Here is a 14,574-nt window from a genome sequence, read left to right on the forward strand (position 1 = left end):
ATGCGATTGACCGAATAGGTGGTCTCCCCGTCTACGAGTCGCGGCGGTGGGGGAACCGGGGTAGGCGGATTAATACGTGCAAAAACCACGGGTTTAATTTTGGAGACATGAAAGACGGGATGAATCCTCCTGTATACTGGAGGGAGTTTGAGGTGGACTGCCACCGGACTAATGATTTTGGTGACAGGAAATGGGCCAATGAATTTCGGAGCAAGTTTATTCGAGACGGATCGGAGTGGAATGTTCTTTGTAGAAAGCCACACTTTAGAACCGACGACGTATACGGGAGGCCTCGACCGGTGGCGATCGGCTTTGGCCTTGGTGCGCGCTCCCACCTGGAGTAGAGTCTCGCGGGCTCTAGTCCAAGTGCGATGACACCTCTGAACAAAGGTGTGGGCAGAGGGGACCTCGACTTCGGATTCCAGACTAGGAAAAATTTGTGGCTGGTACCCTAAATTACATTCAAATGGTGATAGGCTCGTGGATGATACTGGTAATGAATTGTGGGCATACTCCACCATTGAGAGTTGTTGGCTCCAGGAGGATGGATTTCTGGTGACCATACATCGCAACATTCTCTCCAAATCTTGGTTGGCTCTCTCAGTTTGACCATTGGTCTGAGGGTGGAACCCCGAAGAGAGACTAACAGTAGCCCCCAATAATTTACAGAATTCTTGCCAAAATTTGGACACAAATTGGGGTCCCCTGTTGGAGACCACGTCCGTCGGGAGGCCATGTAACCGAAAGACATGGTCAACTACAGTCACCGCTGTCTCCTTGGCTGAGGGTAATTTGGGCAAGGGAATGAAATGGGCCGCCTTCGAGAACCGGTCCACCACGGTCAAAACTACCATGTTGCCCTGGGAGGGCGGGAGGGCGGTGACAAAATCTAGAGCGATATGGGACCAGGGTCTCGAAGGGACCGGCAGCGGTTGAAGGAGCCCATCAGGAGGTCTGTTAGAAGTCTTACCAATGGCACAAACTGAGCAAGCCAAGACAAAACTGCGAACATCACGAGCCACGAGAGGCCACCAAAATCGTTGCTTGACCATATGTAAGGTTCGATTAACCTCTGGGTGACAAACCACATTAGAACAATGTCCCCACTGAATAACCTCGGACCGTAATTCCTCTGGCACAAATAAACGGCTCGGTGGGCAAGTGACCGGAGGCGTTACCCCTTCTAAGGCCGATTTAACCTTCGTTTCGACCTCCCATGTGAGAGTTGAGACGATAAGCGTCTCAGGAAAAATGCTCTCGGGAGTAGACGGGCGATCGGAGTGGTCAAAAATTCGCGATAATGAATCGGGTTTGACATTTTTTGAACCCGGGCGGTACGAAAGAGTAAAGTTAAAACGTCCGAAAAACAATGCCCACAGAGCCTGCCTAGAGTTCAATCTTTTAGCCGTTCTGATATACTCGAGGTTTTTATGATCGGTCCATACTATGAAAGGTACCCCCGACCCCTCTAACCAATGACGCCATTCTTCCAATGCCAATTTGACTGCCAACAACTCTCGATTACCAATATCATAATTTGACTCAGCAGGTGACAGACAATGGGAATAAAACGCGCAGGGATGCATCTTGTCGTCCGTGGCCGAACGCTGGGACAGGACTGCACCTACCCCCACCTCTGACGCATCGACCTCCACCACGAACTGACGTGATGGATCAGGGGTTACAAGAATGGGGGCCGAAACGAAGCGGCTCTTCAGTTTGGCAAATGCAGCTTCCGCTGCATCTGACCACCTGAACGTAGTTCTGGGGAAGGTCAAGGTGGTCAGAGGCGAGGCTAGCTGGCTGAAGTTGCGAACAAAACGCCGGTAGAAATTGGCAAAGCCTAGAAACCTCTGCAGGGCCTTGCGAGAATCTGGAGTTGGCCAATCCACCACAGCCTTAACTTTCTCTGGATCCACACGAACTCCCTCGGCCGACAAGATGTACCCTAAAAAAGGAACAGACTGTGCATGAAAAGCGCATTTCTCCGCCTTAACAAAAAGCCCATTCTCTAGCAGCCTCTGAAGCACTCGCCGAACGTGCTGCACATGTTCCTGGAGAGATGAAGAAAAAATCAATATGTCATCCAGGTAGACATATGTGAACTGATCGACCATGTCTCGCAGCACGTCATTGACGAGTGCCTGAAAGACCCCTGGGGAGTTGGACAAACCGAAGGGCATGACCAAGTATTCAAAGTGCCCCCTGGGGGTATTAAAGGCGGTCTTCCATTCATCTCCCCTCCTGATGCGAACCAAATGGTATGCGTTTCTTTAGTCCAATTTAGTGAAGACTGACGCTCCCTGCAACCTCTCGAAAGCTGAAGATATCAACGGCAAAGGATAGGTATTCTTTACCGTGATATTATTCAGCCCTCGGTAATCAATGCAAGGTCGCAGAGATCCGTCTTTCTTCCCCACAAAAAAGAACCCCGCCCCCGCTGGAGAAGAGGAGGGTCGAATGAACCCGGCTGCTAGAGAATCAGAAATGTATTTCTCCATAGCCTCTCGCTCAAAAATAGAGAGCGAATATAATTTGCCTTAAGGCGGAGACGTACCTGGCAGTAACTCTATCGCACAGTCACTTACTGAACACTTCCTTCAGGTCGAGATACTCTACGGGCACGTTACACAGGTCCACCGCCTTCTCCTGCAACATAGGGGTAGAAACAGAGGGATAGGCAGACACAAGACATGACTCATGACATTTAGTGCTCCACTCAGACACAGACTTAAGCTGCCAATCAATCCGGGGGTTATGCTTGACTAGCCAGGGGTGGCCCAGAACGACAGGTGCATGAGGGGAGTCCAATATGAAAAATGAGATACTCTCACTGTGGTTTCCAGACACAGTGAGAGTGATGGGTTCCGTAGAGTGATCCTGGGTAAAGTCTGTCCATTGAGTGCGGAGACGGTGATGGTGTTAGTGTGGGGAGAGAGAGGAACATGATTATCAAGAGCAAAACTGTAGTCCATAAAATTACCTTCAGCCCCAGAGTCCAGAAGTGCAGTGCTGTGATGATCAAAAGTCTGCCATCTTAACCTAACCGGGAGGAGCATGGAGGTCGAGCTGGATGAGGTCTTCTTAGCGGAGATCCCACCCGACAGTAGCCTCAGATTTACTGCCGGGCTGGCCCTTTTACCGGACAATTGAAAGCGAAATGTCCCCCGGCACCACAGTAAAGGCAGAGACCTTGGGACCTCCGCCTGTCCTTCTCCTCCCAAGAAAGCCGAGCTCGACCCACCTGCATGGGCTCATGTTCGTCATATGGGCTGACCGCGTCGCGGCCACTGGCTCGAGGTGGTATTCCCTCCCCAGGAATCGGGAGAGACGAGAGTCTACCCGCAAAGCAAGATCGATCAGTCCGTTGAGGTTGGCGGGTAGGTCCAGGGCGTAGATCTCCTTTTGGACGCGATCAGCCAGCCCATGCAGGAACCTATCCCACTGCGCCTCCTCGTTCCATTGGCACTCTGCCGCCAGGGTGCGAAATTCAATCGAGTAGTCGGAGACGGACCTCTCCCCCTGTCGGAGGTCCATCAATGTCGAACACCCTCTTCATCTCGGCGGAGAGTGCTGAAAACGAGGCACAGCAGGGATCTTGATTTTCCCACACCGCCGTACCCCAAAGTGCCGCCCTCCCCGTCAATAGGGTGAGCACGAATGCCACCTTGCTTTCCTCACTAAGGAATGTTCGCGGTTGTAGTGCGAAATGCATTGAGCATTTAGTGAGGAAAGCTCGGCAGAAATTCGGCTCACCGTTATAGACCTCAGGCGGGGGAAGGAGGGGCTCGAGTGGTAGAGCCGCAGCAGATGATCCGATCGATGCGAGAGGGGCGGGCGGCATGGGTGGCGTGACTGGCGCAGCGGGAAGTTGCAGCTGTTGCATACGCTGGGTTAGCTCGGACACCTGCCCCACAAGAGCACGAATAGCGGAACCAACATCGCTCGTGCTCTTCTCCTGTTTCTCCAGCCGAGAGAGACAATCCTGCACGTAATCCTCCAGAGTGGGCTGTGATGTGCCTGCTGCTTCCATCGTGGTCCGATAGTTCTGTGACGGTACTGAAAAGATGAGGAAGCAATTGCAGGTGAACAGAATGTTTATTAGAATGAAACAGAAGTGAAACACAGTCAATGATGGTGATGTAGTCCTCCCGGCTGGGTGGGACAGGGGCAGATGGCAGACAGTGAAGTGGCGTGAGTCCCGTGGTGGATAATCCCTGGTGAAACAATGAAGACACGACGAAATCCAGCAAGACAGAGATCCACGAAGACGACCAGCACACACGAAGACAAACCCAACACTGTGACATCCAGTTGAACTATCGGATGAGGGAGAGAGAGAGAGATGAGTATATATGGGCTGAAGGTAATGGAAAACACCTGTGCCGGACTGATTAGCAGCTCAGCTGAGCGAGCACACACAATCACATGACAAACCAACAAATCACGAGACGAGAGAACACGGCAGAACCATGAACCGTGACAACAGCTTCATGTTTTATTCCGATTATTAAATAACTACACAGTAAAATTTGACTTACTTAATACTATTGTCTTGTTTCTAGTCAAAATATCTAAACATTCTTAAATCAAGATGCATTCACTAGATATTTAATCTTCATTCCAGGGTGTGAGGGATCTAAATCAAGTGCATTTTGCTTAAAATAAGTAAAATTTTCTGCCAGTGGGGTAAGAAAAATCATTTTAATTTTTGTATTTTTTCTTACCCCAATGGCAGATAATTTTACTTGTTTTAAAGAGAATTCACTTCATTAATTTTGTCCCCCAGCAAACATGACTAAATATCTTCCATCATTTTGCTTATCTAGTAAAAGCATTTTGATTTTAAGGTGCAATAGAAGATCTTGGAAAATGCTAACTTTAGCCTGATAGCACTGAAAGCGAACATCTACACACACACACACACACACACACACACACACAGACCAGACGACCAGAGACAGCATTACTACAATACATAATAACACCGAGTTGAAATGTTCAACAGCCCAGATAGGAAAACTGTGTGTTGTTAATAATGTGCGGCAGACAAAAAGATGGTGTATTTTTCCAGAGTTTAATAAAATGCCTCACGAGTCAACACACTTGTCCACACACATGAGGACTGAGTGTGGAAAAATGTATACATGCATCCAAATCAGGTCACAAACAGAAACGAAATAAATAAAATAAAGAGAGACAGATGCCGGTAGAGCGAGTCATCCTTCCAGTGCTTACAGACACACGGTATGCAAATGCGCAGTTGACAGTCTGCTATAAAACTACCGTAAATGCTCTAGTGGCTCTTAAAAATCACATCTCATTTACCATGAGAACACTTTATGGTACAGATATTAAAAGTATTACAATAGGATGGAAGATCGGGTTGTTGACATTTGGCTGCCATTATCATTTTGTCTGCAAAGCTTTCGTGAACACGCTGATGACGTATGCTGTCTGCGTGAACAGGGTGTGCAGAAGTATGCAAATACATATGTTGACAGGCAGGTAGGAAAGTCAATGAAACCGCTGGGAACGAGAGTTTTGATTGGACAACCTTTCTTGGTCCAATGCCTTCCACAGAATATATAAATACATTTAGATCACTTAACTTAATGATTGCTATAAGAATGTGAGGAGACTTTTAACCAGCATAACAAAACTGGTCCTTCTCTTCTTGGCTGCCTGTCTTATTAACGCTTTGAAGACTGATGAGTTCCTTGTAGCCTGTGGACGAGCTGGCTGTGCCAACTTCCTGCGAGAACTGGACCATTGGGTGGGTCTGGCTGCAGGTCCGGCTTGCTGCTGGGCCTCAGCAGTTCTTGCAGGGGGCTTCAGCAATGAGTAGGCAGGGATTGCTACACCTTCACACCTTCAGCCTTTGCATTCACACTCAACTATGAGAACAATTAAACAAATGAGACACAAATATCAACAGACAGTAAAGACAAAATATGATTTTACATTTTTATTAATGCCTACAGCAAGAGTTTCATTTACACTTATTTATTTAGCAGATGCTTTTATCCAAAGTGACTTACAAAAGATGAATACGAGGAGCTAGTCATCATAAAGTGATGAATAATACAAAGTTTCAGACATTGTTCAGATTTTTACAAGCTAGGCAGGGAGGGATAAAAGTAAGAGAATGCAAATTGTTTTTTTTTTTCTAATTAGGATGCAGTGAAATGATTAAAGAGATGAGTTTTTAGCTGTCACTTGAAATTGTCAGGAATGTTTTTTGAAAATGACAGCAGAGTGAATAAGAGTGTGTTAAAAGGCCCTCCTTAAACACATTACCAAAGCTGTTACAGAAGAGGGGCGGCACATGCACAAGAAGATGAATGACTCTTTTGGTAAACTGGAGTCCAGGCTGAATCTTAAAACGTAGTCCACCGTCATGGACATATATTACTGTAATATGTTTTCATTGCAATATTAAGATGCAAATTATATTTTCTGAAAGGTATAATGTCCCTTTTGCTAAACAGGGTTATTTGTTTGCTTTCAAATTATAAATACAAAAAATATTTTTTGTAAACCATGTGTTTTTAAAGATTTGTACACGTATTTTTCCAATAAGGAGAAAGCATGTTATTCCCTCACACCTAGCTATTGACACACTGGATTATATAGATATATGATTGAATTATTATTTTAAATATTATTAAAAAAGTCCAGATGACAGGGTGGACCAGAACATGACGAAGTGGACACATAAAGCAGGACACACAAAGCATGACATAATTTTACAATTAAACATTTATTCAACTTTGAAAAAAATATATATAATAGTAATAAATAATATAATTACATTCTCAGTCACATTGATATACCCCCTACAAATGAATGATATGTCCACCCTGTCATGTGTATCTCAACCCTATCAAGTTTAAGTAGCCGACGGGGTAGGACATTTTCAAAATGGCTCTCTCTGATCATAAAGCAGTGGTTGCTATAGCTTTGATAAACTCTAAGCCATCTCAGGGGCCCTAGATGGCGTTTTAACACCACACTTCTCTGTGGTGTTACCTTATCCTTTATATTGTATTCTTCCAATACTTCATTAAATGCAGCTACAATGTTTTGCTGTTTTGTTTTGTTTTTGAAGGAAGGACTTCAGGGAGTATTCATTAGCTGTGGAGTTACAATCATAAGCTGTTACTCCTAAGTAAGACCTCAATGTGCAATCTGACCATATGTCAGCCATTACAGAGATGAATTTCTAAATTGCCATCCTGGATTTGATACACTCTTTGACTCTCTTCACTAGTTGAGGTATCTGTTTGAAGGCTAAGGTTGATCTGGCATTTGGGGTGTACCTATTATCAAAGTTGTGGTTTTGTTTTTAAAAGAAAAAAAAAACATATACTGCTGGACTCGTTGATAATAAACTACAACATTTGGCCAATGGCCAAGTTGGAGACAAGTCTGAGTGCAAATAGCATGAGACCAAGACAAGTCTGAGACGATAGAAAAATGTCTCGAGTACTAAAGCCCTAGTACTTGGTCTGCAACAATGCTTACCCTGCTGAAAAAAAACAGCATATGCTGGTTAGGTATTAGCTGGTTTTGCTGCTGGGATGCTGGTTTTAGCTGGTTTATGCTGGTCCTTTGCTGGTTTATGCTAGCCTGGAAAAATCCAGACCCTAATCTATTAAGATTATGGGTCTGGCCTCAAGCAATGAAAAGGACCTAACTCGAGGGGCGGCACCAAGCGTGCGTTTGAAATTCTCACTGCACGCAATTGGATAACTCCCGACCAATAACAACAATACATGGTGTGACGTATCCAGAGCGACGGTGAACATATAAGAGTGGATTTCAATGTTATAACATAAACAATGTGACAAGATTAATAACTATTAATTACGACAGCCGAATCAATCTCATTAAAACAATTAGCTCCGATCGAACTATTCATTAACTATCAACTAATATGTGGATAGACGCTAGCACTAGCGTTTCATTCAGCAGCGATACATATCGTCCTGTTCAAGTTAGGCTACTGTATTACTATTGAATAGTTCCGTTTTTCATTACAGTAAGTTTACCAAGTGACTCTTACCATTTGTAAATGAGATGGACCTCATCCACCACAATCCCGATCAGGTTGTCCCGGTAGACCTTGTTCGATAACATTTATCACCACCTCTTTTTTAACAGCCATGACTCGAGATTGCCGAATGCTATCTGGCATTGCCCGCTTCAGATCTGTTCTTCTTCGTGCTTAACTACCAGCGGAGCTAACTGATAGATTAAACTCTTGCCGTATCCAGTCGGCAAAACAGAAAAAACATCCTTCTTGCAAAGGAACGATTCTAGCGCGGCTTTCTGTTCCTCTTTTGTAGCGGCCAAAGCCGTTTCAAACAACTGATTTTCATCTGTAGAATAGATCTCATTCAATGTTTACTAATGATTCCGTACGTCGCAGTGCTGTTGTCATCAGTTTAGCTCGCCTCTGGCCCGCCTACATCAGATACACCGATTTGATTGGTTCCCACAATTGCTTATGTATTGCAGTAACATGCATCATTGCTCGAGGCCAGAGTGTCTTGCAGAGACAATTCAAATTGTGCTCTCACGAGATCTCTGGATTTCCAGGGTAGGTTAATGCTGGTCCTTGGCCAGCAACATGTCCAGCATAAACCAGAAAAGGACCAGCATAAACCAGCTAAAACCAGCATCCCAGCAGCAAAACATACCTAACCAGCATATGCTGTTTTTTTCAGCAGGGTAGGTAGGTGATTTGTGCCAAAGAATCATTCAGATGAATGGCAGGACTCAAGGTTTCCCAGCAGAACATTGCCCAAAGCATTACGCTGCCTCCTCCGGCTTGGCTTCGTCCCATAGTGCATCCTGTTGCCACGTGTTTCCCCAGATAAACGATGGTCACACACGCAGCCATCTACATATTGTAAAAGAAAGCGTGATTGATCAGACCAGGCCACCTTCTTCCATTGCTCCGTGGTGCAGTTCTGATGCTCATGTGCCCACTGTTGATGCTTTCGGTAGGTCTCACAATTCTTTCTCCAGAGTGAATGCACATATGATTGCTGAAATTACTTCTTTTTCTAAACCTCTTGTCACACTGAGGAAAAGGAGAAATTTTCAGAATGAGTTTGCAAATGATTTTTCAGGCTTATGTGATATGCGAAACTCATGTTACACTGAACACACTTGTAAGGCTTCTCTCCAGTGTGAATTCGCATGTGAATCTTAAGGTTTCCTTGAATTGTGAAACTCTTTTCACACTGGTGACACTTGTAAGGCTTCTCTCCAGTGTGAACTCTCATGTGTAGCTTAAGGTTTCCTTTCATCGTAAAGCTCCTTCCACACTGAGGGCAGGTGTAAGGCTTCTCTCCAGAGTGAATTCTTATGTGATACTCCAGGTTTGCTCTGTATGTGAAACCCTTTCCACAGTGAGGACACAAGAAAGGCGTCTCCCCGATGTGAACTTTTACATGATTCTCAAGGTGATCCCTCTCTGTGAATCTTTTTTCACACTGATGACACTTGTAAGGCAGCTCTCCAGAGTGAAGTCGCATGTGGATATTAAGGTCTCTTTTAATTGTGAAACTCTTTCCACACAGTTTGCAGGTGAAAGGCTTCTCTCCAGTGTGAACTTTCATGTGATCCTTCAGGTTTGCCCTGTTTGTGAAACTCATTCCACACTGATGGCACATGTAAGGCTTCTCCCCGATGTGAACCTTTACATGATACTCAAGGTGATTCCTGTCTGTGAAACTCCTTTCGCACTGATGACATATAAAACAGTCCTCTCCTGAGTGAATCCTCATGTGATGGTTAAGGTATTCTCTACATCGGAAGCTCTTTCCACACTGATCACAAACAAATGGATCCTCTCCAGTGTGAATTCTCATGTGAGTCTTAAAGTTTTCATTTTGCATGAAGCTCTTCCCACACAGTTTGCATTTTTAAGGTTTCTCTCCAGTGTGAATTCTCATGTGGCCTGTAAGGGTTTTTTTCTGTGTAAAACCCTTTCCACACTGAGAGCATGTGAACGGCTTCACTCCGGTGTGAACTCTCATGTGAGTCTTAAGATTTCCTTTTAGGGAGAAACTCTTTCCGCACTGTTGACAGGTGTAAGGCTTGTCTCCAGTGTGGATTCCAATGATTCTTCACCAGTCATGACGTTTCTCTCTTCCATTTCATTCAGTTCTTGACTCTCCTCTTTCAGCACCATCAGGTCTAAGGTAAAAAGAAACTAAAATATGTTAACACCAGTTTAATGGCACAAATCAACATGCCTCAGAACCTATTTTTAATACTGCTCTTAACTCTTAACTATCTCTAGGACACATTACAAATATTACCCCTCATTTAAAAAAAACACAGAAGAGCACTGCACACATTTGGGTTGGGATCCCAGATCCCAGAGGGATTAAGATATAACAGCGGCTGTAGCATTTCCGTTAGGTTAAGAAGTGTCCAAATATTAAAGGTTGAGTGAGCATATGAATTAAATGTCATTTGGCCAATATTAAACAAGGGCTTGATCTGCTGTAACAACACCAGGCCGTTGGCGCCCTCTGCAGGCAATTGTTATAAAGTTGTTCTATAAAACCATAAGATTACTTGCTTTTGATACTTTATTTGAACCAAATATTAACCCATTTTCATCAGAAGTGTACTTTAAGTAAGTATTAAAAATGTGCAAGCATCAAAAATGTATCATCATAGAAATTAAAGCTTTTTAACATTACTAAATGAGAGCATTAATTCACTGATGAATTACTATAATTGGCACTTGATTTTGTCATGAGAGAATGCAAATGCGTTGACATAATTTTTCCTCCCATCTAATATTTTTTTTCCACCACCACGGTTCCTTAATGGCTCCGTAAAATAGAAATAAACAGATGAATGACCGAAGAAACCAACCTGTTTGTTCCCCAGTATCTTCATGTTTGACTTCAGTCTTCATGTCTTCACCCTCCTCTATAATGAATGCCATCTTTGTTTATTGTTCCACAGTATCTTCATGTTTGACTCTGAATGTTTCTTCAATCTCCATGTCCTCACTCTCATCTTTAATAAATGCCATCTTTATAACAGTGTGTCACGTGGATCTCAGTTGCTTTACCAGGAGTTCTGTCTTTTAACACTTTGTCCTGTTTAAGATGAGAAAAAATGTATATAGAAATGGAATAAATGTTAAAAATCTGTGCGTCTCACTCAGCTCCCTAGTTCAGTAGTCAGCGCACTAGTAAGGGAGTCAGTCAGAGTCAGAGTTAATGGACTTAAATGACCTGATTAGACAAAAAAAAAAAAAAAACTGTATATAAAAAACAATACTACATTTTCATGAAAACATTGTCAGTTTATTTGAAGAAGTTGTCATTACTGATAGATCTGTTGTTTGAATGCTTATCAAAAAACTGAGCTGTTTCTTAGAAAAACTGGTGTTTATGATGAACTGCTTCACTATATAGGGAGCAAAATGAGATTTTGTGTTACTCATGTTTGGATGTGCTCTACTCATTAAAAAAACAGGCCCTCTATTAAACTGTACGAACCAAGCGTGCCGTAGGTGTCCTGAAAAGTGAAGCCAAAAGTTTTCGATCGCCCCCCGGTGGCTGGCTGCAGTATAGGTCATAAACCCCGCCCTCTCCATGTAATCTAATGGGACGTGAGCCAAACTAAATAATCAAATTACACGGCAAATATTTTTTTTCCAAAAGTGATTTCCATCGTGTGAGGTAGTTCTTATAATGCTGATTCATGCTCAGGTGTTCGTTTTTCTAATAAGTTTGCATTTAAGTAGTTATTTGATGCTATAAAAACGGGGTGTGGTGTCATGTTTGTGATCGTGCGATTGGGTCTGCGGGAGTTTGGGCGGGACTTTGACACCGCGGCTCCGCCTCACGACACTACTGCGCATGCTCTGGCTCCAAACAAACCTCTACTGCGCATGCTCTGGCTCCAAATGACGTAACTTCCCCCAAGATGGTAGCGGCCATATTGAGCTGTTTTGGCTTCACTTTTCTATAGTGGAAAGAAGCGGAAACGCGTTGTCCATCTTTTTTTACAGTCTATGGTACGAACATTTAAATGCTTTAAAGGCTTAAAAACACAAACCTTTTTTCCAGCAGAATCGACTGGCGCAGCTTCATGGCATCACACCGCCACACCAAAATAAAAGTCCTGTTCACACAAAATAGAAATACTCATACAGAAAACACATTCAAATAATCAGATAAAGCATTTTTGGTTAAGGATAAATCACAGATTCCTAAAGCTATTAATAACACTGTTTTTTGTTGTTGTTTTTTCAAATGGCTGGCTTATTTAAAAATGTAATTATACCAAGAACATTTGTGATATACTCAATCATGAAGTCCAGTATCTTGATCTTCTTATTACAAATGTTTGGAAATAATTGTTGAATATTCCAAACTCATTAAGAATTTGTTGTTAAAAGTATTTGGTTGAAAAAAAAATCTACTAACAAAAATTGAATCCTCATCATGATGCATATAGAAATCTTATTTCATCTCAGTTCCTCCACAGAATATAAAGAGCAATAATTAAAAAAAAAAAAAAGAAAAGAAAAAAAACGCTTTGTAGAAGTGTATTAAATATTAAATGTAAATTATCATACAGAAGTGGGTTTATAACCAGCCAAATCAGAAAGACTAGATGAGTCAGCATCTTCATGTTTCACTCTGAATAATAGTTCAATCCTTGTATGTCTTCAGTCTCTTCTTCAACACGTTTTATCTTTAATAGTGTGCTGGCAAGATGGCTGCTGGCAAGTGTGGTGTGCTTGTGGTGCTTTTAGCATACATATTTATTATAAATTTTTTAGAAAATGGAAGTCTCGAGGGGCATTTACATGGTTGCGATGCTCACTCAAATAAATTTTTATTTAAAAAACAACTGGGTTATGGAAAGAAAATACTCATGGACACATTTCTTTATCCATGTTGGTATGCAGCCAAACGCAATGAAAAAGGTGGCGTCAAAAGGCAAGTGAATGGCGACGAATTGATAATATGTATATGCCTATTATTATCTGGAGATATACATCAATGCCCGGGCCCGATGCGGGAATTTGGACCAAGGAATACGATGTCAAGAAGGCCCTCGGCATGTGCGATGGGTTGCTCTAGACATTCAAATGCCGGGGACAAACTCCTATCCATGAGTGTCGCCGAAGGGAGTGGAAGCGTGCGTGGAGGCGCCGGGAGAAGTGGTGGAGATCCGGAGCTGGGAGACGTGACGGTGATTAGGGAGCGCGGTGCAGAGCAGGTCAGGGGATTGGATCCACAGGCCACCGTGGAGCAGACTTTCTTGGACGAGATGGCGGGTGTCAACAAAGAGATATCGAGTGTGGACTATTTCATGACGGCGAGAGGATTACACCTGCTTCATCTCAACGTCAGAAGCCTTCTCCCGAAAATCACCGAGATCCGACACCTCAGCAAAAACAGAAAGGTGGGAATATTTTGTTTCACGGAGACATGGCTGGATGACTCCATTACGGATGCTGAAATCGAATTGGAGAACTATTTGGTAATTAGGAGAGATCGAAACCGCAAAGGTGGAGGGGTGTGTATATATGTAAGAGCGGACATTGGTTTTAATCATAGAATGGACTTAAATAGTGAGAAGGTTGAAGCGGTTTGGTTAGATATTTTGCTACCGAAGAGTAAGCCCATATTAATTTGTGCATGTTATAGACCGCCTGATCAAACACAGTTTTATGAACTTTTAGAGGATGTTTGCTCAAACTGTATGGACCTGGTTAAATCTGAAGTTATCATGTTGGGGGATTTTAACACTGATGTTCAGAAAAGTGATGTTTCCGGGTATAAAGCACTGATGAATTTCTGTCGCTCTAATAGTTTACATCAGCTGATTAATGAGCCTACACGTGTGTGCTCTACCACCCAAACCACGATTGATCTTGTCCTAGTGTCAGACAAATCTAGGATAACAGAAAGCGGGGTTATAAAATATGGGTTGAGTGACCATTCTATTATTTTCTGTACTAGAAAGATCAAGAAAGCGGTGCTCAACTGTCATACTTCTATAAAAACCCGTTCACTGAAAAAGTATAGCAAAGAAGCACTAAATGGCTGTTTAGATAAAATGAACTGGTCTAAAGTTTTGCAATGTAGTGACGTGGACGGAGCATGGTGCCTATTTAAAAGTATGTTTTTAGAAGCTGTGGATAAAATAGCCCCATATAAAGAAATTAGAATAAGGCAGAGAACAGAACCCTGGGTGAATGATGACGTTCTTGAGGCAATTAGGGTAAGAAATAGGAAGTATGGGAAATTCAGAGAAAATAAGGATGAGCAGAGTTGGGCTGATTATAAAAAGGCAAGAAATGAAGTTAATAGATTAGTGGGCAATAGTAAAAAGGCATATTTCAATGAAAAAATTGCTGAATATAGAAACGATTCAGGAAAGTTATGGAAATCCCTTAAGCAACTTGGCTACAGTAAAAGGCTAAAAACAAAAAACAGTAATATCACTCTAGACCTTGGCAACAATATTACATCAGAGAAGGAGATGGTGGCAGATAGCTTTAATAAGCATTTC

The 14,574-nt window shown here is 42.9% G+C and overlaps 1 protein-coding gene and 1 pseudogene across 1 annotated transcript in view; both read right to left on the minus strand.

The window, feature by feature from the left end:
- LOC141332939 (uncharacterized) overlaps positions 1–4,033 on the minus strand; it is a 145,629-nt gene extending 141,596 nt beyond the window's left edge. The window contains exons 1-4 of the mRNA XM_073837898.1: positions 3,515–4,033; positions 3,143–3,402; positions 2,835–3,042; positions 2,589–2,649 (exon numbers count right to left, since the gene is read on the minus strand). Coding sequence (XP_073693999.1) covers positions 2,589–2,649; positions 2,835–3,042; positions 3,143–3,402; positions 3,515–4,033 — 1,048 coding nt within the window. The remainder of the gene's footprint in view (positions 1–2,588; positions 2,650–2,834; positions 3,043–3,142; positions 3,403–3,514) is intronic.
- A 95-nt stretch (positions 4,034–4,128) lies between these two features.
- Positions 4,129–14,574, minus strand: part of LOC141332940 (uncharacterized) — a 470,295-nt pseudogene continuing 459,849 nt past the window's right edge.

This window comes from Garra rufa, chromosome 4, assembly GCF_049309525.1.
Source record: "Garra rufa chromosome 4, GarRuf1.0, whole genome shotgun sequence".
NCBI lineage: Eukaryota > Metazoa > Chordata > Actinopteri > Cypriniformes > Cyprinidae > Garra > Garra rufa.